Genomic DNA, 25,633 nt, shown 5'->3' with positions numbered 1-25,633 from the left:
GTTTTCAAAATTATGGATACATTTTTGGGTAAAACGCTTTTTTTTATTTTTATTAAAAAGTTACTTTTTTTTGAAGGGGATTTTATTATGGATTAATCTCATGAACATGATGTACAATCAGGAACTGGCATGGCTGCGGGCGCCGGGCAGTCCGTGCAATTGTGTCGCTGGCAACATTATGATCTTTGACTTGTTCTTTTCCACACAGTCCGTGAAAACATCAATGTTCCCGTAACTCTGACAAAGTAGAGCAAAATCAAATGTCCACTGTAGAGGACGCTGGATCTCCGGAAGATACAAAAAAAAAAAGGACTATTAGTGAAGGGAAAAGTCAGGCCCCCCGGTCCTTAGTTTTCTGGAAATGTGGCCCCCCAACCTACTTAGTTGAATATCCCTGCTTTATCCCAACTGTGCAAGATTCAAAGATTGCTGGGAGACACTAAACCTGCTTCCTTTTCAGTCATATTCAGTGTTTCTCTGTAATAATTACTTTTACACACTCACTGCACTAAAACTCTGCTAAATCAATGTTCACATTCCTAATGACGTGTGTAGAAGAGACATACAGTAAGTAGTTTGGCTTTGGTTTAACAGAGGTTGATCTTCCAACAACGCATAATTATAAAATTATCCGTCCATCGTCTTCCGCTTATCCGAGGTCGGGTCGCGGGGGCAGCAGCTTAAGCAGAGAAGCCCAGACTTCCCTCTCCCCAGCCACTTGGTCCAGCTCCTCCCGGGGGATCCCGAGGTGTTCCCAGGCCAGCTGGGAGACATAGTCTTCCCAGCGTGTCTTAGGTCTTCCCCGTGGCCTCCTACCGGTCGGACATGCCCTAAACACCTCCCTAGGGAGGCGTTCGGTTGGCATCCTGACCAGATGCCCGAACCACCTCATCTGGCTTTAATTTGAGCTCCTCCTGGATGACAGATCTTCTCACCCTATCTCTAAGGTAGAGGCGCTTGTACCCGTGATCTTGTCCTTTCGGTCATAACCCAAAGCTCATGACCATAGGTGAGGATGGGAACATAGATCAACCGGTAAATTGAGAGCTTTGCCTTCTGGCTCAGCTCCTTCTTCACCACAATGGATCGATACAGCGTCCGCATCACTGCAGACGCCGCACTGATCCGCCTGTCGATCTCCCCATCCACTCTTCCCTCACTCGTGAACAAGACTCCAAGGTACTTGAACTCCTCCACTTGGGGCAAGATCTCCTCCCCGACCCGGAGATGGCACTCCACCCTTTATCCGGGCGAGAACCGTGGACTCGGACTTGGAGGTGCTAATTCTCATCCCAGTCGCTTCACACTCGGATCCAGTAAGAGCTGAAGATCCTGGCCAGATGAAGCCATCAGGACCACATCGTCTGCACAAAGCAGAGACCTAATCCTGCAGCCACCAAACCGGATCCCCTCAACGCCTTGACTGCACCTAGAAATACTGTCCATAAAAGTTATGAACAGAATGGGTGACTTGGCGGAGTCCAACCCTCGCTGGAAACCAGAGTGACTAACTGCGGACCAAGCTCTGACACTGATTGTACAGTTGATAGAGAGTGAAACTCTTAAGAATGACCAGAACTCTTGGCCCAGTTCCCTCCTGTGTACTTATGGTTTGCAAGCTACTGCATTGGATGTAGAGTACAGTCCTCAAGCCATGTCATCATGATGTCCTTTTATTATTATAAATAAACATGTGATATACAGCAGCAAATGTTTATGACCTCATGTTAGCACTGCTGTCCACATGTAAAACACTCAAGTGGGGGATCAAATGCAAAGCCTGATAGACTTTATGCTTTGTAGACGTTACAGTGTTATGTTTTATTGAGGACTGTGGAGTGCTGAGGTAAACAGGAAGCAATCAAGTAACCTTTGCAGCTGACGAGGGTTGCGGACAACGATTAGGCCGCGAGGTTAGCGATGACAGCCCGGGTGAACTCGTCACTCGATGCATAGCCTCCAAGGTCTCCGGTGCGCACCTGTTGCAAACATAAAGGACAGACATTGTGTTAGTGCATGCACAGCTGCAGCAGCACATGGCCGAGGAGTAGTGTTATGTTGTAGGGACGCTCTACAGCAGACCTGGGAAAACTAAGGCCCAGGAGGTCACATGCGGCCCGTTAAGCTTTCAATCTGGACCGCCGTACATTCACAAATATTTCTTTAGATGTATAAGATGTAAAGTGTAGCTGCCATTATGATGTGCACTCATCTTTTCTAATGACCCTAAGTCTTCTACTATACTAAGTCTTTACATGCTTGGAATCTGCATCATATACTAGTTACTATGCTCATCTAATTAGTTACTACGCTCATCTAATTAGTTACTATGCTCATCTAATTAGTTACTATACTCATGTAATTACTTACTATACTCATCTAATTACTTACTATGCTCATCTAATTATTTACTATGCTCATCTAATTAATTACTATGCTCATCTAATTATTTACTATGCTCATCTAATTAATTACTATGCTCATCTAATTAGTTACTATGCTCATCTAATTACCGTATTTTTCGGACTATAAGTGTCAGTTTTTTTCATAGTTTGGCCGGGGGTGCGACTTATACTCAGGAGCGATTTATGTGTGAAATGATGAACACATTAGCGTAAAATATCAAATAATATTATTGATCTCATTGACGTAAGAGACTAGACGTATAAGATTTCATGGGATTTAGCGATTAGGAGTGACAGATTGTATAGCATGTTCTATATGTTATAGTTATTTGAATGACTCTTACCATAATATGTTACGTTAACATACCAGTTGGTTATTTATGCCTCATATAACGTACACTTATTCAGCCTGTTGTTCACTATTCTTTATTTATTTTAAATTGCCTTTCAAATGTCTATTCTTGCTGTTGGCTTTTATCAAATACATTTCCCCCAAAAATGCGACTTATATGTGTTTTTTTCCTTCTTTATTATGCATTTTCGGCCGGTGCGACTTATACTCCGGAGCAACTTATACTCCGAAAAATACGGTAGTTACTATGCTATGGTCATCTGATGAGTTACTATGGTCATGTAATTAGTTACTATGCTCATAAAATTAGTTACTATGGTAATGTAATGAGTTACTATGGTCATCTAATGAGTTACTATGCTCATCTAATGAGTTACTATGGTAATGTAAGTGACAGCAGGTCAGACGAGGCACCAAGCAGTGTGGGTGGGGAGTGTTTCCACAGAGTGTTTCCAGAGTGTGAAATGTGGGTGTCAGGGACAGACGTAAAAGGAGATTTTTACAACAAAGTTGTAAAGTTTAGTGATATTTCACATATATCAGATTGTAGGTGGGTTTTTTACCCTTCATGTTCATATTTTGCTGTGTTTGTTGTATTTTTGTTGATTGTAAAATATGTGAATGGAGAGGGGGTGTGTCATATGTTGTCAATATTCAGTGTTTTATCCTTCATAGTTAATATTGTAACATTCTTTTTGTACATGTACATTCTGGGTGTCTCATTCAGTAAAAAAAAAATTAAAATTCCATTTGTCATAGCGTGTTTAGCATTCTATCATACAATATTGTGAGGTTTTGTATTAGTGTTCCTAAAAATAGATATACCGGCCCCCCAGGCACATTTTTTTCCTCTAAATTTGGCCCCCCGGAGTCGAAATAATTGCCCAGGCCTGGTATAGAAACATACAGCGAGTTTCCTTTTTTTTATCCTCTACTGTATCATCTCACATTCCTATTATTCCTCCGCGTATGGGTTCCATCTAGTGGTACGCCAAAGAAGTCTGTGTGTCTTTGCTGGTGTTTGTGCACGGTGTGTCATGTTACAGTGGCCAAAAACATTAAATACGCTTGTTAAAATAAAACCTCTGTCTTGTTTCAATTAATTTGGCATCACATCTCAGTCAATAGGATGGAGCGCCTCCTTGGGAGGATCAGGAAAGAGGTTTCCTACTTCCACCCAAGCAAAACAGCTGGTCATGTGCTTAAGACAAAACAAGAACTGCTAAAGCTGCCTACTCATAAACTCATACATGATGTCCCAACGAGGTGGAACTCCACTTATGATATGTTGGAGCAGCAGGCAGCTATATACTCTGCATTGACCCACAACACCCTGAAGTTAAATATCAAAGACATCATCACCCTGTCTGATGTTGATGTGAGAGTGGCAGAGGAGGTCCTCCAGGTGCTTAAACCCCTCAAAAGTGTTACATCTCTACTGAGCACTGAAACTTCACCATCTGTGTCAATGATCCTGCCACTGAAAACATGGATTGTACAATCCATGGCTCCAAGTGTGGAAGACAGCAGCATCACTCCAGATGTCAGCCTTTATGTTTCAAGGAAGATGATGTGCCTTCTTATGTTGCACTTTAACTTGTTTTTTATTAATGATCATTGGTCCAAGTTTAAAGAAAGGAAAAATGCCTTTTTTTGTTGCACTGTTTTTCATTAATTATGTTAAAAGGAAAATAAAAATGCATGTCAAGTTGATCAACAGATTGAATTATTCTCCAGTGCAATAACAGGACTGAAATGAAGGCTAAAAGGGCATTAATGGGAGCTTTAAAAAAAAAAGAAGAAAAAAAGAAATAACTTGAAAAAGTAACGCATTACTTTTTGGTGTAAGTAACTGAGTTACTTTTGCAATAAAGTAACTAGTAACTGTAACTAGTTACTGGTTTTCAGTAACTAACCCAACACTGATGCTATGTCTGCTCTGCTACACTATTAATGGACATTTTATAAAAACAATTGGAGTGGACCACCTCTAAGTGTTTGGTCATTTGGGCTCTCTTTATTTCATTTATCAGCATAGTTCATGTTACACATTTTTATCAAATTGCAATGATAAACATGGACATTTTTGTGAAGTTTTTAGTACTGTAGTTCCAAAACAAGGCACAAACAGCATCACTGTGTCACGATAAAGCTTGAGAGTCGAATACAAAAAAGTGAATTTTCTCCAAAAAACATTCACTGTAAGTGTATAAAGTGAGAAAAGGCAAGAGGTCCAGCTTTAAGGGAGTCTGTTAATGTGACCTGGTCAAACATTTGTAGTTGGAGTTAACTTAGTATAAAAAACATTCCATTGGTCAAAGTGTCATGTGGGCAGTCAAGAGAGACAAGTCACAAATGATCATACTGAAGAAAAACCACAATATGAGGCCACACATCTTAGTAAACAGGTCGCTGTCGCAGGTTATCCACAACAGCACGCACAATGTCGCCCGTGGTCGAGTAACCGCCGAGGTCTCGCGTCCGCACCTGGGACGTGCACAGACACATACATGTTCAGAGAGGCTCACAACTAACCATCGTCAGAAGGGGAGAGGAAGGGCTCTTTTCCACTCTACAGTACCAACAAGGCTCAAATCATTTGCTATATGCCACTGTAGTGTCGCCACATTTGTTTGGGTGTGACACGCACACGCACACACACACACACACACACACACACACACACACACACACACACACACACACACACACACACACACTATTTACATTGTAGATTGTCACATCAAAACTATGAATGAACACATGTGGAGTTATGTACTTAACAAAAAAAGGTGAAATAACTGAAAACATGTTTTGTATTGTAGTTTCTTCAAAATAGCCTCCCTTTGCTCCGATTACTGCTTTACACACTCTTGGCATTCTCTCCTGAAATGGTTCTCTCTTCACAGGTGTGCTCGAAGCTCATCGAGAGAATGCCTAGAGTGTGCAAAACCCTTTAATAAAACACATTTTTAATATTTGTTTTATTTTAGTTGTATTGTAACGGACTGGGTCCTATGTCATGTTATGTTCCACGTGTAGTTTATTCAATATTTAACCGATGTTGTGGTTTCCCATGGCCTTGAAGGCATCATTGTTACCTGCAGCTTTCTCTGCCCGTGTTCGTCTTTGTTTACATATGTTGTGCGTGTTGATTGGTTGGGAGGCAAGCAGAGAATTAGTGTTCTGTGTCTTGTAAATGTCCAGTGTTATGTATTTTACAATGTACTGCTTTTATATTTCCTGTATTTTATAGTATTACTTTGAACTGTTTTATATTTTAATTTTTTATCCTGTAAAGCGTCTTTGAGTACTCTGAAAGCGATGTACCAAATAAAATGTATTATTATCATTATTATTAGAATGTGGAGAACATTGGGTTCCCCCGCGTGTTGAGTGATAGAAGTTACGGAGTAAGACGGTTCTGTTAGTGTCTAAATTGTTTATTTTGACGTGGACTACGGCCTACAGTAGTCGGATTGGAAGGTCTTCCACTGATGGCTGATAAACCTTTGATAACGGCTCGAGTCACAGTTTGAGAATCTCTGCTCTGGAATGTATTGCTTTGGTACCATACAGTGGAAAAGAGGGAGATTCCACGATCAACTGACAAGCACTTCTTGGATCTCAGGGTCACATTCACACTGCTGCTGCTCCGTCTCCCAGACACAATAAACACACAACTTCTGCCCCAGCGACAAGCTTGAAAGTCCCAACACTTCTGCCAAAATGTGCACCGTTAGTGACTGTTAGAGGCAGTGTGGTACAGAGCACTTAGCCTGAACCACTTCAAGAGAGACAAAAGAAGAAAAAAAATAAACAAACAAATGCAAGAAAGTAGACGACAGGACGGCCGTGCCAAGAACCACTGAGCACAGTGCCAGTTTGTGTTTTGACAGGATTAAAGGTTGCAGAGGTCTAGAGTTGTGTTAGTGGTACTGTTGTATCAGTGTCATGCACCTTGTGAGGGTGAGTGTGAGTGTAGCAGTGGGTAGACATGCCATAGGAGGTATAATAGGCACACTTACCTTGCCCTGTTTGATGACCCTCTTGACAGCATCAGACACCATTTGGGAGTGGTAGTCCAGACTGCAACACAAACAACATGACTGTAAGTGTCTTGAGCAGGCCTGGGCAATTACTTTCACTTGGGGGGGTCAAATTTAGAGAAAAAAATGTGTCTAGGGGCCAGTATATCTATTTTTAGGAACACTAGTACAAAACCTCACAATAATGTCTGATTGAAAGCTAAAAACGTTATGACAGACCGCCTTAAAAAACGGAATGGAATTTTACATTTCTTTACTGAATGAGACACCCAGAATGTACATGAAAATAAAGAATGTGGGATTATACTGAATATTGACAACATATGAACGTCACGCCCCCTCTCCATCCACGTATTTTACAATCAAGCAACAAACAGTGAAATATGAACATAAAGGGTTTAAAAAACCCACCTACAATCTGATATATGATATATCACTAAGCTTTAGAACTTTGTTGTGAAAATCTCCTTCAGCGTCTGTCCCTGACACTCACTATTTAGATTACCAGAGTAACTAATTAGATTATTTCTTTCTTTAGTTTATTTGGAACATGAAGACACTTACATCATAATACATCACACAATTTCATATCATTTCATTTTACATCATGCCCGAAAAGGAGTAGGAAGAAGCAAAGCTTATTTAATCCTACCCCTTTCCCACTTCAAAGCGTTTACAAATATATAGAATCATTTACTGACCTTTTTATATAATAAAATAACATCTATGAATTAGTATACAACAGTTTTGTAATAAGATAAGATAAGATATTAAGATTATCATAGTAACTAGTATATCATGCAAAAGCACAGATTCCAAGCATTGAAATACTTTGTATAGTTGAAGACTTACGGTCATTAGAAAAGATGAGTGCACATCATAATGGCAGCGACACTTTTCATCTTAAACATCTAAAAAAATTATTTGGGAATGTCCGGCGTTCCAGATTGAAAAGCTTAACTGTACGGCTGTATGCGGCCCCCGGGTCTTAATTTGCCCAGGTCTGGTCTTGAGGATGCTCTCCAATGTTTGAGTGGCTCCTTGGACAGGGGCAGATGTCTTTCTTCTTCTTTTACGACACAGGAGGTCCTTCATACCGACAGCCATCAGACTGTATAATGCATATGTTCCTTGACTGCGCTTAAATGTAGAATATATTTATTTTATTCATATATTATATATACTGTATATATACAATATATTGTATATATTATATTATTTATTATTATTATTATTGTCGATTGTGAGCAAACTGTGGTGCTGAATTTCCCCCAGGGATCAATAAAGTACTTTCTATTCTATTCTATTAAATAAAAAAATACTTACTCACATTGAAGACAGAATCCTCAACTTTGTCAAACACAATTCAATCAACTAAATTCCTTATTAATGCAGTCAAATGACAGATCTAGGATTAAAATGTACTGGTGCCTCTGCAAACTTCAAATCTTCCAGCAACACTGCATTATGTTGAATAGGCTTAAGTATCTAGTACAGTGGTTCTTCACCTGGGTTCGGTGAGTCTGCCTCAGGGATTCGGCGCAACCTCCGCCGTGGAGGTCACGACACACCCGACACATCGTGTAAATAAAAACTTCTCCCTATCGGCATGTTATGGATACCCCCAAACAATGTTCCCTCTAATTTTCCATCTGATTTGCAGGTGTGTAATTTCTTGTGAGTTCATGCACTTTGTTGGTTTTGTTCTTTGAACAAGGTGATGTTCATGCACGGTTCATTTTGTGCACCACTAAAAAAACATGTAACTTTGTCTTGAATTTAAAAAATATATATACCGGTATATACGATATATATTTTTTCACTAAAGAAGGGTTCGGTGGATGCACATATGAAACTGATGGGGTTCGGTACCTCCAACAAGGTTAATTACCACTGATCTAGTAATACAAATAATGTAATTAATAGGTGTTGAAAGAGTTACCTGGCTACATATATGACTTTAAATCAGTGCTGTCAATGAATAATTCTTTAAATCTGATTATTCCACGTGACCTCGTAGTATGGTAAGGTAAGAGGTCGTATATATACACCATGTTCCCTCTAATTATTCATGTGTGTGAGCAAATTCAAAAACTCAGTGAGCATTCAGTGGAGCACATGTGAGCAACATCAGACGTGCACACAGTCCCAAAACTGACATCATAACAATTTCAATGTCGTATTATGTTAATCAAATGAGAGCAGTCCGTTCCATGAGATGATTTGGCCTACACTTACTTGTTTTTCATGAGCTATTAGTATTGTATGTCTGGGTGGGGGTCCTGCTTTGGAAATAATGTGTACCCCTTCAGGGATCACATTGAGTTCCCCTTAAAACATTCACATGTTGCACAATGAGATGTAAGCATCGGATAAAGTGTACATTCCTGTAACTTTTTGTACGTAAAATATATATTTTATTAGCATTTCTGTAATCTAGAAACAACATGTCATGATTGATATACATACATTTACATTCTTAAGTAATGCCAGTAGAATAAGCACACATCTGATTGAGGAGTCAGAGTCTAACGACCTGGAATTTACACATGGTGTTGGAGTTGTCCGACTTTTTGTGCAGCCATAAACGCATCGGTGTGTTGATGCAGGTGAGAAAGAGCGAGCGAGCAGCTGCTGCTAAAAAAGACCCCAACGTTTGATCACCAAAGCAATTTTATTGTCAGAATGTCATCCAGGAATGTATTTTCAAATGTTTTACTTGAATGCACATCATTTATTTGCCCACAATTTGGTAACAGTTTTATTATAAGTCCAGTCAGGGGGTATTTTGAAGTGAAACTCGCCAGTGAGCATGTATGCATTGACCTGATCACTACACGTATAACAACCGCCTCTCAGGTAACCATCCATGGTAAAGGGAAAGGTGCATGTACGGTCAAAATAAATTGGGTGAATAATGTTTTGTGATTAACTCATTGTTTTTTGATAGCCATACTTTAAATACAAGAGCATTACTCTACTCATCGAGTATTAAGTACTTTTAACTGCACCTGTATCTTTGCCCAACGAGCACATATGTTACTGGAATATGGAGGTGTTTTAGATAGATAGTTAGATATAGTACTTTATTGATTCCTTCAGGAGAGTTCCCTCAGGAAAACCCCCCCCAAAAAAACACTGATCAAGGTACACTGCGTTGTTCTTGTTACTAAAAAGCTTTCACAGGTCAACTTACTTGAGGTGCCGGAGCATGTTGGCAGCACTGAGCAGCATGGCTGTGGGGTTGGCAATGTTCCTGCCTACTGCTTGTGCAAAGGGATGGCGAGCGCCCTAAAAGAGAACATGAAGGACAAGTAAATCAATTACAGTGCTCTTAATAGCAGCGATCAATACTAATATTGCATTGACACAAGGTACGGGAGCAGTACGTGAATGAACAAAGAACCCAAAGTTGGGAGAAAAAGGCAAGGAAGAGAAAGTGGAAAGTTACCGTCTCAAAGACTGCATATTCTGCACTGTAACTCTCCCCGGGAACAACACCTGCTCCCCCCACCAGGCCTGCTGCCAGGTTATCAATGATGTTGCCGTACAAGTTGGGCATGACCAGCACATCAAACTGGTACGGGTTCTGGACCAGCTGCAACATAGGAAGACATACATGGACAGGTACATGATTTCACTTTCCAGTAGGGATGCATATTGTTAGGATTTGATCCATACCGATATTGATATTGCTTATCGATACCGGTATTCATCGGTGCTCTTATCAGTACTGTATGTACTTTGTGTAAAAAAGATGTGGGAAAATGTTTTTTTTTTATTAGCACAAGAATTCGTGCCCCAGCAACATCATGATGTAACATCTCACAGCCGGGAAGTATTTTATCAACACCTGCTTTTTAGGTCTGAAACAAATCCACAATGTGCATGTGCAAGGTGCAATGCAGTTGTTATGTCATCATCTAGTAAAGAGCTGTGTTTCTATCTATTACAATATTAGTCAGTATACAGTATCCATCGTCTATATTCTACCTATGTCCCAATAATAACATTACAAATATTTGTAATACAATAATAGGTATTATGGTACAATAATATTAATGTGTGATATTCACATTAACATGATATCTCAAAAATAAATGTGTAATATAAATTAATACAATCAATTAGCATGTTAGGTGGGTGTGCATTTTGTAAAAATAGTTTTTTTTTTTTGTGTTTATGTTGCGCATGGACCTAATCGAGTGACGGACCGGAAGCCACTGACATATACAGTGTCGTGTGTGTATTATAAGAATAAAAAACCCCATTAATTATTTAAAATGTTCACTTTTTTGAGTGGATTAATATTGGCCTGCGGATTACTGGATCGCTTGGAGGATGATCGGGTTGATAAAGCGCAGTAGCGACGGCCGTGAGTTAAGTGGCGTTTACTTCAAACTGACACTAACCCTTATTAGCGTGCGTGACTTTGGGAACTAAGAGAAAATATCGTGTTACAAACTTTGCGTGGTGTTGCTTCCTTATTTGTGATTATTCCAAGCTTATTATCATCTCCCCGGGCGAAGTGGCGGCACCTGAACTCAATGTGACAGTGTGTCATAATTACAACCTTCAGCTACATAAAACAAATATCGATAGCAGTATCATTAGTCCAGAACGGGGGTTTGGTTATAATAGGCCAAGAATTGTTTTCTTTTAATGATTTCACCTATTTATTTGATCATTCTAAATAATTAAAAATGTTTTAAGTCAACTTTTGTCTTGAAGTAGCAACAATTTAAAGCGAATACCTTCAAAGCATAATTTCAAAATTCTAACATTTCCACAACCTCCGATGGGATGGCGGATTACATTCGAATCGGTTATAATAAAGTCCATTTGAAAAGTGTGTATTTACCTGCATGCAACAGTTGTCAATGATTATAGTCTCATATTTGATTTTGGGGTACAGTTGTGCCACCTCCGCACAGCTTTGCAGAAAAAGGCCGTCGCCTAACTTCCTGTCATTGGACAAAGAAGAGGTTAGGGAAAGGAACTGCTATGATGCAATTAAAAGTCATTTCAATTAAAAGGAGAAGGATACCGTATTTTTCGGACCATAGGGCGCACCGGATTATAAGGCACACTGCCGATGAGGGGGTCTAGTCAGGTCTATTTTCATACAAAATGTGCACCAGATTACAAGGCGTATTAAAGGAGTCATATTGTAATTATAATTTTTTCTAAATTGATAACGCTTCCTTGTGGTCTACATAACATGTAATGGTGGTTCTTTGCTCAAAATGTTGCATTGATGATGTTTTACACATCTTCCTCAAGTCACTTTCTGACAGTCTCTTCAGGATGCGCCGTTTTGTGGACGCTCTTATTTACGTGCCTCCACTTGGACAGCGTCTTCTCCTTGTTGTAGCGTGCAAGGACGGGAGTGGAAGAAGTGTCAAAAGATGACGCTAACTGTTTTAATGACATTCACACTTTACTTCAATCAATAACGGAGGAGCATCTTCTCATCCGTGGCTCACTAGTGCAACAACAACATCCGAAATGTGTCCCGTGACCGGAATTCTCTTATAACTAAAGTTCCTTGGGTGAATAATTTAAACTCACTACACCGGTATGTTTTAGTGCTTTCATGGTGAGTTTACTGACAGATATAATAACTTTACACTACTTTATATTAGAAATGGCAACAGTGGAGGATGAATGTCACATAACAAGAAGATAGAGAAAAAGAAGAAGCTTATCCACTATGGTGTCGCCACCGACTACAAAGGTGGAGGCACACGCATTTTCAGGACTTATGCAGATTTACAAATACAGATCAGCAGGTACCAGAAGGTAAGAAAAGTTGCTTTTACATAATATTGTGAAACAAAACAGCAGATAATATGTCTTACCTTATACACACACCATAATAATACTCCTATGTTGAAGCACAATACTAAAACACTTTTTGAGCGCTGTGTGTAATGTTCTATATTTTAAATGGGACATATACAATTTTGGTGTTGTTTACTGGTGTCATATTGCAGTCTACACATATCTCTTATGTGTGACTGTCATCTACTGGTGACACTTATCATTTCACCTTGTACCAAATAAATTAGCTTCGAGGTCGGTAAGCACAACCAAAATTATTCCGTACATTAGGCGCATCGGGTTCTCAGGCGCACTGTCAAGTTTTGAGAAAATGAAAGGATTTTAAGTGCGCCTTATAGTCCGAAAAATACGGTATGCCTTCAATTACACATGGCCTAGAGGTGTATGTTTTCTCACATGATATTGGCTTTGTGAACAGCTGTGACCTTGCTGCGCCCCTTCTTAGTGGCATAATCGAAGGCAAACTTGGCGATGCGCCTGGACTTCTCCCTGGTGATGATTTTCAGACATTCAATAACACCAGTCACACTCTGCAAAACAAGAACGTGTATGTCAGCTACTAAGTGGAATGAACTGGAAGCCCAGAACTAGCTAAGATGTTTAACGCCGTGCTTTGAAGAAAAGGTATTGTCCACAGAGCGTTATATTTCAAGTGTAACAGTTTACTTTCCGTGTCAGTCGGTCACATTTTGTTTACCTCATGCTCCAGCGAGCTGTACTCTCCCTCCGTCTGCTCCCGGATAATGACCAGGTCCAGGTTGTTGTGACGTGTGCTGTAGCCTGGCAGGCTGTTCACATGAACCACATTGGCAAACAGGTCCAGTTTACGCCTAGGGAGAGAACACAGCGCTACACGTTTTATAGAAATAATGAAAGAGAAAGCGATAAAGTCATGGCTATGAAGTTGTACCTCAGTCTCATCTCGTAAGAAGCTAACTCCCCTTTGAACTCCATTGGTGTGTGGATCTTTCCTGAATAATCAACAAACACATGAGAGATCTATTAGGCTTATTTTGCATCTCTCACTTCTCTGTGCTTTTTTTTTAAACATACAATCACTTGTAAAATGATTAATAACCCCTTTCAAAGACCAGATTTCACACCAGGCATTAGACCGAACAACTTAACAATCCCTTCAGGATTTCGCTCTTTTTTTGTGGTCGTTGCAGCCTTTTTCAGAAAGTTGCGGCAACAGTTACGATACCTTTTTTTTTTTTTAATAATATTGAATCAACTTTTGATTTTATGAATTTATCAGTGTTTTAGTATTCCTTAATCTCAAAAAGCAAAGGACTTTCACAAAAATCGGAAAACAAATACCGTATTTTTCTAACTGTAAGGCACACTTAAAATCATGTTCTCAAAAATCCAGTGCGTCTTATAACCCGATGCGCCTAATGTACGGAATAATTTTGGTTGTGCTTACCAACCTCGAAGCTATTTTATTTGGGATATGGGGTAATGATAAGTGTGACCAGTAGATGGCAGTCACACATAAGAAATACATGTAGACTGCAATATGACGCCAGTAAACAACACCAAAACTTTAAATGTTCCATTGAGAATATAGAATATTACACACGGCGCTCAAAAAGCTATGAAGCCGCACCGCTTGATGGATTATCGGCGTGTTACAGCTACAGTAGTCAGACGTACTCTTCAACATATACATATTAGTATAGTGTGTGTATAAGGACCACAAAATGGCACCCATTAGCAGACATATTATCTGGCATTTTGCTTCGCAGTATTATGCAAAAGCAACTTTTCTTACCTTCTGATCTGTATTTGGGATCTGCATAATTCCTGAAAATGTGCACAGGTCCGCCTTTGTAGTCCGTGGCGACACCATAGTCGATAAGCTTCTTCTTTTTCTCTATCTTCTTGTTATGTGACATTCATCCTCCACTGTTGCCATTTCTAATATAAAGTAGTGTAAAGTTCTTACTTATATCTGTCAGTAAACACACCATGAAAGCACTAAAACATACCGGTGTAGTGACTTTACATTATTCACCCAAGAAACTTTACTTATTAGAGAGTTCCGTCACGGGACACATTTCGGGCGTTGTTGTTGCACTAGTGAGCCACGGATGAGGAGATGCTGCTCCGTTATTGATTGAAGTAAAGTGTGAATGTCATTAAAACAGTTAGCTCCATCTTTTGACACTTCTTCCACTCCCGTCTTTGCACGCTACACCGCTACAACAAAGATGACGGGGAGAAGACGCTGTCCAAGTGGAGGCACGTAAATAAGAGCGCCCGCAAAATGGTGCATCCTGAAGAGACTGTCAGAAAGTGAGTTGAAGATGATGTGTGAAACATCATCTATGCAACATTTTGAGCAAATAACCACCATTACATTTTATGTAGACCACAAGGAAGTCTTTTACATTTAGAAAATAATCATAATAATAATATGACTCCTTTAATGCGCCTTTTGTATGAAAATAGACCTGACTAGACCCGCTCATCGGCAGTGTGCTTTATAATCCGGTGCTGTAAGATGTTTTATTCTGCTCAGACTTAAAAGTAGACACTAAATGGCAGTACTCAAAGCTCAGTGTCAAGTTTACTAATAATGGAAATGAAAGAAAAACACCACCAAAGGTTTCCTTATGGTTTGCAGTCTGCTCTGTTGTCTACAAGTTGCAGACATTCGCTGTCTTTTTCCATCTTGAGCATTTTTTTTTGTTCCAACACTTTTACCCCCACATGTTAAGAGCACTTGAGAATTGTTGAGCGATAATAGCGCTATTTTTTTATTGTTTATTTTAATGACCAGCACACTTTAAACATCTCTGTCAGGTAAACGTTGCCTCTTTGCTAGGTCAGCTGCGCACATGAAAATCTGTTTATCATTGCCTTACCCTGGATGAAAACAAAGATTAAATACTACGCCTTTTAACACGCACAGGCAGTTGAAAAGAACACGGCAACCATGTTTTCAAGTCACTGTGTAAGCGTTGGCTGATTTTTTAAAAACTCCACTCCTGTGGACTAACATTCTTTAAAGAAAATGTGCTTTTTTAAAAGATCTGTGTTTGTGTGGACATGGCCTAAGACTAAACAATGAGGAAGATAAGAGCTTGAGTGACCTTTCATTGCTACTTTGTTGGTCTTCATTGAGGTCAGCACTTGTTCCAGCTTCTCCTCGCTGGCCATGTTCTGGACTTCACTCAGATGGAACTCCTCAAATTCCACAGGAACATCTCCAGCCTGTGAATAAGAATATATAATCAAATAAAAGTGTCAGACAGAGGAGTAAACAATAGGAATTCATTTCAAATGACCAGTCCAAAAGGTAGCCATCAGACCTACCTACCCACTATGACCAGGGTTTTACTGATATACAGTATATTCGTCACATTTCTGGCATTAATAATGAGGATGAGTGTAATATACATATACTGTATATAATATATACAGTACAGGCCAAAGGTTTGGACACACCTTCTCCTCATTCAATGTGTTTTCATGACTATTTACATTGTAGATTGTCACATCAAAACTATGAATGAACACATGTGGAGTTATGTACTTAACAAAAAAAGGTGAAATAACTGAAAACATGCTTTGTATTCTAGTTTCTTCAAAATAGCCACCCTTTGCTCTGATTACTGCTTTGCTTTGCACACTCTTGGCATTCTCTCCATGAGCTTCAAGCACACCAGTGAAGTGAAAACCCTTCTAGGTGACTACCTCTTGAAGCTCATGATCTGAGTTTGTGGAGCCGAGTTATTTACATTTCATGTTTTGTGGCAAAACATCGAAGCAAAGTTTGGCGCTATGGCACGCCCACATCTTATGGTGTCGGAAAAAATTGTTTGCAACTTATCATAACCTCTATTTGTAGTATCTGTCATTTTAACCACAACTTATTTGGTCAAAGTCCCTAGGAGGAGTTTGTTCAAGTACGACCCCTGTTTTTAGGCCTATAATGGCCGACTTCCTGATTGTTTTCTGGTATACGTTCTTGAGACTTTCATGTGCCACCCGCCATGATTAACGTTTCCAGCGATTTTCGAAAGCGCTACGTGAAACAGGTGGGAGGGGCTAATATATCGTTATCACTGGGGGGCGGGGCTGCAATATATATTGTGATATAGACTTTTCACAGGTGTCAAACTCAAGGCCCGGGGCCCAGACGTGGCCCGCCACTTCATTTTATTTGGCCCTCGAAAGCCTAGAAATAATATGTATCAAAAAAGTACTGTAACTTTTCTTACTAAATGTATTCTTTCTTTCTATTCTGGCAGAAAAAATATATGTACTACTCCATGTAATCACAAATTATGTTAACTTAAATATTGTCTATCCATTCATCCATTTTCTACCGCTTGTCCCTTTTGGGGACGCTGGAGCCTATCTCAGCTGCATTGGGGCAGAAGGCAGGGTACACCCTGGACAAGTCGCCACCTCATCACAGGGCCAACACAGATAGACAGACAACATTCACACACTAGGGACCATTTAGTGTTGCCAATCAACCTATCCCCAGGTGCATGTCTTTGTCTAATTATGCAAAAATATATTATAAAATATTCAAACCATTTTTTTAAATAGAAATAAATACTACCGTATTTTCCGCACTATAAGGCGCACCTAAAAACCACAAATGTTCTCAAAAGCTGACAGTGCGCCTTATAACCCGGTGCGCTTTATATATGGATAAATATTAAGATTCATTTTCATAAAGTTTAGGTCTCGCAACTACGGTAAACAGCCGCCATCTTTTTTCCCCGTAGAAGAAGCGCGCGGTGCATGCTGGGATATGTGACGTTTCATTTCCATTTGTGTGTTTATGTAAAGACCCCAAAATGGCTCCTATTAAGTGTGTTGTCTGTCTAATTATAAATAATGCAGACGAGGCGTGTTAACTGAGTTCTCAACGTTTTCTCACAGCGTGCTCATAACCACATTCTAACTGCCAGCATACAACAACGCTTCTCAGGGCTACCGCGCATGCTCGTAACTATCGTTGCATGCTGGGTAGTGTAGTTGTTATATTTGCTAGCTCATAACAGCACATTGAGAGACACGCTTACGCGCTTAATTCAATACTCACCGTCATTCCGGGTGGATTGACAAAAGACCTCCAGCCGCTAGATATTGGTGTCAACAGGGCATTCGAAGCTAGACTGCTAACTGCGTGGGAACTTCTCAGGGCTACCGCGCATGCTCGTAACTATCGTTGCATGCTGGGTAGTGTAGTTGTTATATTTGCTAGCTCATAACAGCACATTGAGAGACACGCTTACGCGCTTAATTCAATACTCGCCGTCATTCCGGGTGGATTGACAAAAGACCTCCAGCCGCTAGATATTGGTGTCAACAGGGCATTCGAAGCTAGACTGCTAACTGCGTGGGAACAATGGAGGACAGAAGGCGAACACACCTTCACTAAGACGAGGAGGCAGCGCCAGACGACGCCAACATCTGCCAGTGGATCGTAAATTTGCCCAACTTTTCACTTCGGACACCGAAGACGAAGGATTTACGAATGAAGAATAACTTCAGAAAGTAAGCGCTATGTTTATTTTGTGTGTTGTGACATTAACGTTCGAGCAACATTATGTTGCTATTGCTCTGCACTATTTTGAATTTTACTATGTTTGTGATTGCACATTTGCGTACATTTTGGGAGTGAACAGAGTTGTTAGAACGCTGGTTTTTAATATATTATTAAAGTTTGACTGACCTATCTGACTGTTTTTTTGACATTCCCTTTAGCGCAGCGTAGGCGCGGCTTATAGTCCGGGGCGGCTTATTGGTGGACAAAGTTATGAAATATGCCATTCATTGAAGGTGCGGCTAATAATCCGGTGCGCCTTATAGTGCGGAAAATACGGTAATAATAATGATTTCAAAGCTAGTTATCCATCAAATTGTGCAATGTAAAAGTCGCAATAGATTTCATGGTCAAATTGTGAAATTGACTTTGGTTTTTACAGCATTTTTCTCTAAATGAAAAAAAACAGTAATTTTTTACTGTAATAAACTGTGGTGCAGTTTGGCATTTACAGTAATACACCGAAAATCTACAGTTGTTGATTTGGGGTAAAAAAAAACAAAAAAAAACTGGCAGCTTAGGTGCCAAAATTTTACTGTAAATTTGCATTTTTTTATTTACGGTGCAGTAAAAATTTTAAAGTAAAATTCTGGCAACTGAGCTGCCCTTTTTGTACACCATAAAAACAGCAGTAATATACACTACATTTTGAGGTGAAATTGTTGCAACTTACCATATTTTTTTTTTACATTTTAGTTTTTTTTAAATCTACTAATAAAATTAATTTAAAAAACGGTGTACCGGTACTGGGGCCAAACATAACTGTGATGTGGCCCTCAGTGAAAAGGACTTTCACACCTCTGCTTGAGGCCATACCCCACACGCAGTACACATGGTGTTGTCGGTAGAATGACCTACTTTGAACACATCCTTGACAGCAGTCATCAACTCGGGTCCAACGCCATCCCCGGGAACCATTGTGACCTTAAAGGTTGCATCTGCACGAGCTGGTGGAACTTCAGCTGAAACACTCAGGGGTCGAGAGGCAAGCTGCTGCCACCGGGGGCCACTCAGACCCTGGGAAAAGAAAGGAGGACACCAAGAATTAGATGGCAAGAGACTGGGCTGCAACGATTCATCGAGTAAATCAAGTGGGGGAAAAAAAGCAGTGATTTATACTTTTTTGCTTCGATGATTCGTTTTATGCGGGGGTCGGCAACCCGCGGCTCTAGATTTAGCACTGCTCTAGTAGCTTTTTCAAAAATGTCTAAAAATCGAAAAAGATGGGGGGAAAAAAGTGTTTTGTGTTTTAATATGGTTTATGTTGGAGGACAAACATGACACAAACCTTCCTAACTGTTAGAAATCCCACTATGTTTGTGTTTATGCTTCATTAATGAGAGTACTTGGCAAGTGCCGTTTTGTCCTACTAATTTCTGTGGTCCGTGAACTCACCTTATTTGTAAGGACTGTGACGCAACAGTTTGTTTACATGTACAACGTTCACCGACGCTGCCACAGAAAGACTTGTTTTATGCCACTCCTTTGTCTCATTTTGTCCACCAAACATTTGATGCTGTGCGTGAATGCTTTGCTTCTTCGTACTGCTTTTTGGACATGTGAGGAGAAATGAGAATGTCGTGGGTTATATGATGTTTCACATGATAACCGTGCGCATGTTTAAATAAACCATAACAGTGTTGGTGCTAGGATCTATCCGTCAATTCTAAGTTGTTGTTTTTTTAAATGTTTTTTTATGGCAAACACACAGAATATGCAAAATCTTCCGCAAAAAATATTTTAGAATATTTGATGTGAAGTAATCGGAGCCTTGGATAGGTCAATAACTCATAAAAACATTGATTTTCATTCAATATTATGTTTTGAGCAATGACAGTTTTAAATGAAAAAAAACCAGCTTTATTTTATTAGTCAACATTGCAACTTTTTCTAAATTACATTTCACTTGTAAGCTTTTTTTTTTATTTCACTTTAGTTATGTTTTGTTTATTTTAATAGTATTTTTAGAACGTGCTATGGGCCTTTAAAACATTAGCTGCGGGCCGCAAATGGCCTCCGGGCCACACTTTTGACACCCCTGCTGTAGATAATAATACATTAAATCTGATAAGTCTATGGATAAAAGGTTTATCATACTGTACAGTCAGCATCTCTGCTTCAGTAAACAATGACGGTGATGACGTCACTGTCAGCGACGCGAGCGGCACTTGCTAACTTGTCAGCCACTTCTCCAATAGACTCCTTTTGAACACTCCTCGCACATTAACACTTCAAAAGTCACATGTTTGTTGACCTACAAAGTATGGTTTTGGGGTGGAGGAGTCTGGTCGGGTGCTGGTTAGCTTGAAGCTAACAGCTAGCCTGTCTCCATCCTTGAACGATGTCGCTTCAGCGGGACATAAAAGTGAAGTTTTCATGGACTCGCAAAGACTAAAACAAGTCATTTACTGGAGCCATGGCACAGGACGAAGTTTAAAAGGTTGACTTTACACTCACCTTAGTGTTTACCATCAAGTCTTTCTTTTGACAGTAAAGTTGTGCCAGTGTAAACTGAGGCCGTATTTGTCATTGATAAAACTTTCGGCGAATCCAAATTTACGACCAATAAAAACGCAATAAACGTGGACAGAAATTTGATCCGGCAAATATAAACTACGGTAAACAAAACACAGGCGGAAAGCGATAATAAAACCAGCTCAGTGGCCGAGTCATACCAAAGACTACAAAAATGGGAGCCATTACCTCCCTGCTTGGCACTCAGCATCAAGGGTTAGAGTTGGGGCTTAAATCACTAAATGATTCCCGAGCGCGGCCACCGGTGCGGCTCACTGCTCCCCTCACCTCCCAGGGTGTGAACATGGTGATGGGTCAAATGCAGAGGACAAATTTCACCACAACCAGTGTGTGTGTGTGACAATCATTGGTACTTTGACTTTATAATCGATCAAATAAAAAATAAAAAATAAAACCGGGCAGTTATAAATCAGCGTCCTGAGGAGGCGCTGGCTTCTGGAATTGCACGTCCTATCTGATATAAATGCGTAAAAAGACACAAAAAGTGTCTGCACAACCATTAATAACATAATAACTGTAATAGTTAGACAAAAAACGTTGGCAGCAAAAACGTAGCACTAAGAATAGGACACGTTTGGGGATATTTTGACAAGGTCACTAATCAGAAAATGTATTCTAGAAACATTTCTTCCAGCACCAACAAATGGCAGTTGTATTTGAATATTTGCTCAACTTCACCCTGGTGGTTAGTTGGAGTGTGTGCGGGGGGCGTGGCCAGCAGAGAGGCGATGAGGAGAGAAAGTTGAAAGAAAGAAAGAAACAAAGCCAAAGAAGACGAGCGACGCGATCATTTAAAAGTCTCAAAGGTTTTGCGATCATTTCAAAGTGAAAAAGACAAACATCGTGCTGATGCTGGCATGTTTGCGCTGTGAAACGCAGCTACTACAATGATGCAGCACATTAGCAGGAAACAGCCTTCATGTTTAAGAGCAGCAAACAAGCAGAAACAAGGTAAAAAAACAACAACATTAACATCATTTTGTATGTTTGACTTTCATAACCAATGTTTTATTCAAACCCATAATGCTAACCAACTCTTTGTCCAAAATTCTAATACCACTCTTCCAATTAATTCCCTATTTAAACGTGTTTGTGTTAAATTGTCACTTATGCTTGGTATACCTATTTTTTGTTCAGTTTGGTTCTTTAAGACTTGGGGAGACTTTTATAGTTATGGTTCATGTTCATCTGGCTACACTGTTTTTTTTACACAGTAGTATACAACATGAGAATAAAAACCTTGACATGTGTTCTGTATTTACCTGAGACTATTAAAGCACTGATGCAAGAAGGCTAGTAGCAAACACTTAGCAAGGCTAGTAGCAAACACTTAGCAAGGATAGTAGCAAACAGTTAGCAAGGCTAGTAGCAAACAGTTAACAAGGCTAGTAGCAAACAGTTAGCAAGGCTAGTAGCAAACAGTTAGCACATAGCAAACAGTTAGCAAGGCTAGTAGCAAACAGTTAGCAAGTAGCAAACAGTTAGCAAGGATAGTAGCAAACAGTTAACAAGGCTAGTAGCAAACAGTTAACAAGGCTAGTAGCAAACAGTTAGCAAGTAGCAAACAGATAGCAAGGCTACTAGCAAACAGTTAATGCTAGTAGCAAACCGTTAGCAAGGCTAGTAGCAAACAGTTAGCAAGTAGCAAACAGTTAGCAAGGCTAGTAGCAAACAGTTAGCAAGGCTGGTAGCAAACAGTTAGCAAGACTAGTAGCAAACAGTTAGCAAGGCTAGCAGCAAACAGTTAGCAAGGCTAGTAGCAAACACTTAGCAAGGCTAGTAGCAAACACTTAGCAAGGCTAATAGCAAACACTTAGCAAGGCTAGTAGCAAACACTTAGCAAGGCTAGTAGCAAACACTTAGCAAGGCTAGTAGCCAACAGTTAGCAAGGCTAGTAGCCAACAGTTAGCAAGTAGCAAACAGTTAGCAAGTAGCAAACAGTTAGCAAGGCTAGTAGCAAACAGTTAGCAAGTAGCAAACAGTTAGCAAGGCTGGTAGCAAACAGTTAGCAAGACTAGTAGCAAACAGTTAGCAAGACTAGTAGCAAACAGTTAGCAAGGCTAGCAGCAAACAGTTAGCAAGGCTAGTAGCCAACAATTAGCAAGTAGCATACAGTTAGCAAGGCTAGTAGCAAACAGTTAGCAAGGCTAGTAGCAAACAGTTAGCAAGTAGCAAACAGTTAGCAAGGCTAGTAGCAAACAGTTAGCAAGACTAGTAGCAAACAGTTAGCAAGACTAGTAGCAAACAGTTAGCAAGGCTAGCAGCAAACAGTTAGCAAGGCTAGTAGCCAACAATTAGCAAGTAGCATACAGTTAGCAAGGCTAGTAGCAAACAGTTAGCAAGGCTAGCAGCAAACAGTTAGCAAGGCTAGTAGCCAACAATTAGCAAGTAGCATACAGTTAGCAAGGCTAGTAGCCAACAGTTAGCAAGGCTAGTAGCCAACAGTTAGCAAGTAGCAAACAGTTAGCAAGTAGCAAACAGTTAGCAAGGCTAGTAGCAAACAGTTAATGCTAGTAGCAAACAGTCAGCAAGGCTAGTAGCAAACAGTTAGCAAGTAGCAAACAGTTAGCAAGGCTAGTAGCAAACAGTTAGCAAGGCTGGTAGCAAACAGTTAGCAAGACTAGTAGCAAACAGTTAGCAAGACTAGTAGCAAACAGTTAGCAAGGCTAGCAGCAAACAGTTAGCAAGTAGCAAATAGTTAGCAAGGCTAGTAGCAAACAGTTAGCAAGGCTAGTAGCCAACAGTTAGCAAGGCTAGTAGCCAACAGTTAGCAAGGCTAGTAGCCAACAGTTAGCAAGTAGCAAACAGTTAGCAAGGCTAGTAGCAAACAGTTAATGCTAGTAGCAAACAGTCAGCAAGGCTAGTAGCAAACAGTTAGCAAGTAGCAAACAGTTAGCAAGGCTAGTAGCAAACAGTTAGCAAGGCTGGTAGCAAACAGTTAGCAAGACTAGTAGCAAACAGTTAGCAAGACTAGTAGCAAACAGTTAGCAAGGCTAGCAGCAAACAGTTAGCAAGTAGCAAATAGTTAGCAAGGCTAGTAGCCAACAGTTAGCAAGTAGCAAATAGTTAGCAAGGCTAGTAGCAAACAGTTAGCAAGGCTAGTAGCAAACAGTTAGCAAGTAGCAAACAGTTAGCAAGTAGCAAACAGTTAGCAAGTGGCAAACAGTTAGCAAGTAGCAAACAGTTATCAAGTAGTCACGTTGTTAGGACACAACAACAAACACAAGGTTGAATTGTAACCAGGTCAACAAATACTTACAACATCAGCCCTTAAACGTTGTAATAGAGTTTGGGGAAAGGAGCGAGTAAAGTAGAGTGTGTAATAGAGTAAATAAAGGGTGTAATAGAGTAAATAAAGTGTATAATAGAGTAAATAAAGTGTATAATAGAGTAAATAAGTGTCACCTTGAGCAATGTTACCAAGCTTCCTCTCATCACCGCCATTGTTGCAGCGAGACTTCTTCTTCTTCTTCGCCTGTTGTCAGTCAGTGTCTGTTTCACACAGCAGCGCCACCAAGTGGACTCAACATGACTTTTTTTGATTGATTGATTGATTGAGACTTTTATTAGTAGATTGCACAGTACAGTACATATTCCCTACAATTGACCACTAAATGGTAACACCCCAATAAGTTTTTACACTTGTTTAAGTCGGGGTGTGTTGTTAGTGTGCTGTAATAAAATGTATTTATTTTTTGTTTTTATTCAGTCATTGGTGGAGCTAAGGATAATATTTGAATATTGTTTTTAATATTGGTTTTAACATTGTTTTTAATATTGTTGTGCAGCACTTTGGAAACATTTTTGTTTAAAGTGGATTGGATTGGATTGTTTACAGGAAATACATATTATACTATATACATACAGGTATGTACGGTGGGTGGAAAGTAAAAATTGCACACAAAAAGGTGCTAAACTATAAAATCAGTGTCTATGAGAGTTCACCGTGGTTAGGGCTTTAGGGAAAAAACTGTTCATGAGTCTGTTTGTCTTAGACCTGATGACCCTGTAGCACCTTTCTGAGGGCAGCAGGTCAAAGCCAGGAAATAATATGTATCAATAAAGTAATGTAACTTTTCTAAATGTATTCTTTCTTTCTATTTTGGCAGAAAAAAATATATGTACTACTCCATGTAATCACAAATTATGTTAACTTAAATATTGTCTAATTGCGCAAAAATACGTATATTATCCAATGTTCAAGCCATTTAAAAAATATAAATAAATACTAATCATAATGATTTCAAAGCAAGTTATCCATCAAATTGTGCACTGTAAAAGTAGCAATAGATTTCATGGTCAAATTGTAAAATTGACTGTGGTTTTTATTGCACACAGAGAGGTGCTAAACTATAAAATCAGTGTCTATGAGAGTTCACCGTGGTTATGGCTTCAAGGTTCAAGGTTCAAGGTTCAACTTTACTGTCCCCGCGGGGAAATTTGTCTTGGGCACAGTGCATCATTGCTTTCTTAACATACCCAAAAACAACAGAAGAAAAACACAAGCACAGACACAACCACAACCATACAACTAACATTTAAACATCAGAACATGGAGCTTGATAGACATAGGAGGCACTTTGATGTAGGCATAAAATCTACAGTATGGAGATAAAGATAAAGTACCAATGTGCATTGCACTAGAGCTCATGGATAAAGTGCTGTGTGCTAAAGTGCTTAGTTCTAAAGTGCTATGTGCTAAAGTGCTATGTGCTAAAAAAGTGCTAACCTATGTATTAAAATTCTATTGCACATTGTTGGTCAGCTTAATGGAGGCTGGGACAAATGATAATTTAAGGCGGTTAGATTTGCATAGTGGGACCCGGAGTCTTCTCCCTGATGGCAGGGTTCCATATTCAGGAAAGAGTGGGTGTTG

The 25,633-nt window shown here is 39.7% G+C and overlaps 2 protein-coding genes across 4 annotated transcripts in view; one reads left to right on the top strand and one right to left on the bottom strand.

Moving 5' to 3' along the window:
- Nucleotides 1-1,657: 1,657 nt before the first annotated feature.
- Nucleotides 1,658-24,279, bottom strand: idh3b (isocitrate dehydrogenase (NAD(+)) 3 non-catalytic subunit beta). 2 transcript variants are annotated; one of them, XM_061932728.2, is made up of 11 exons: nucleotides 24,163-24,279; nucleotides 19,081-19,239; nucleotides 15,749-15,869; nucleotides 13,561-13,621; nucleotides 13,348-13,480; nucleotides 13,047-13,180; nucleotides 11,668-11,770; nucleotides 10,258-10,404; nucleotides 10,003-10,097; nucleotides 6,786-6,846; nucleotides 1,658-1,979 (listed from the first exon to the last, which is right to left on the bottom strand). In XM_061932728.2, the coding sequence occupies exons 1-11, from the start codon at nucleotides 24,199-24,201 to the stop codon at nucleotides 1,902-1,904; spliced, it is 1,131 nt and encodes a 376-aa protein (XP_061788712.2). In that variant the 5' UTR covers nucleotides 24,202-24,279; the 3' UTR covers nucleotides 1,658-1,901. The 2 variants fall into 2 exon arrangements, with proteins under 2 accessions (XP_061788712.2, XP_061788711.2); XM_061932727.2 differs by lacking the exon at nucleotides 1,658-1,979 and adding an exon at nucleotides 4,735-5,244.
- Nucleotides 21,558-25,633, top strand: part of wdr1 (WD repeat domain 1) — a 28,925-nt gene continuing 24,849 nt past the window's right edge. For both annotated transcript variants that reach the window (XM_061932723.2, XM_061932724.2), the window contains exon 1: nucleotides 21,558-21,708. In XM_061932723.2, the coding sequence (XP_061788707.2) occupies nucleotides 21,645-21,708 (64 nt within the window). In that variant the 5' untranslated portion in view covers nucleotides 21,558-21,644. The remainder of the gene's footprint in view (nucleotides 21,709-25,633) is intronic.

The sequence above is a fragment of the Nerophis lumbriciformis genome, linkage group LG38, assembly GCF_033978685.3.
Source record: "Nerophis lumbriciformis linkage group LG38, RoL_Nlum_v2.1, whole genome shotgun sequence".
Taxonomy (NCBI): domain Eukaryota; kingdom Metazoa; phylum Chordata; class Actinopteri; order Syngnathiformes; family Syngnathidae; genus Nerophis; species Nerophis lumbriciformis.
Note: the sequence above shows the minus strand (reverse complement) of the source record. Positions and strands in the feature narration are given on the sequence as shown.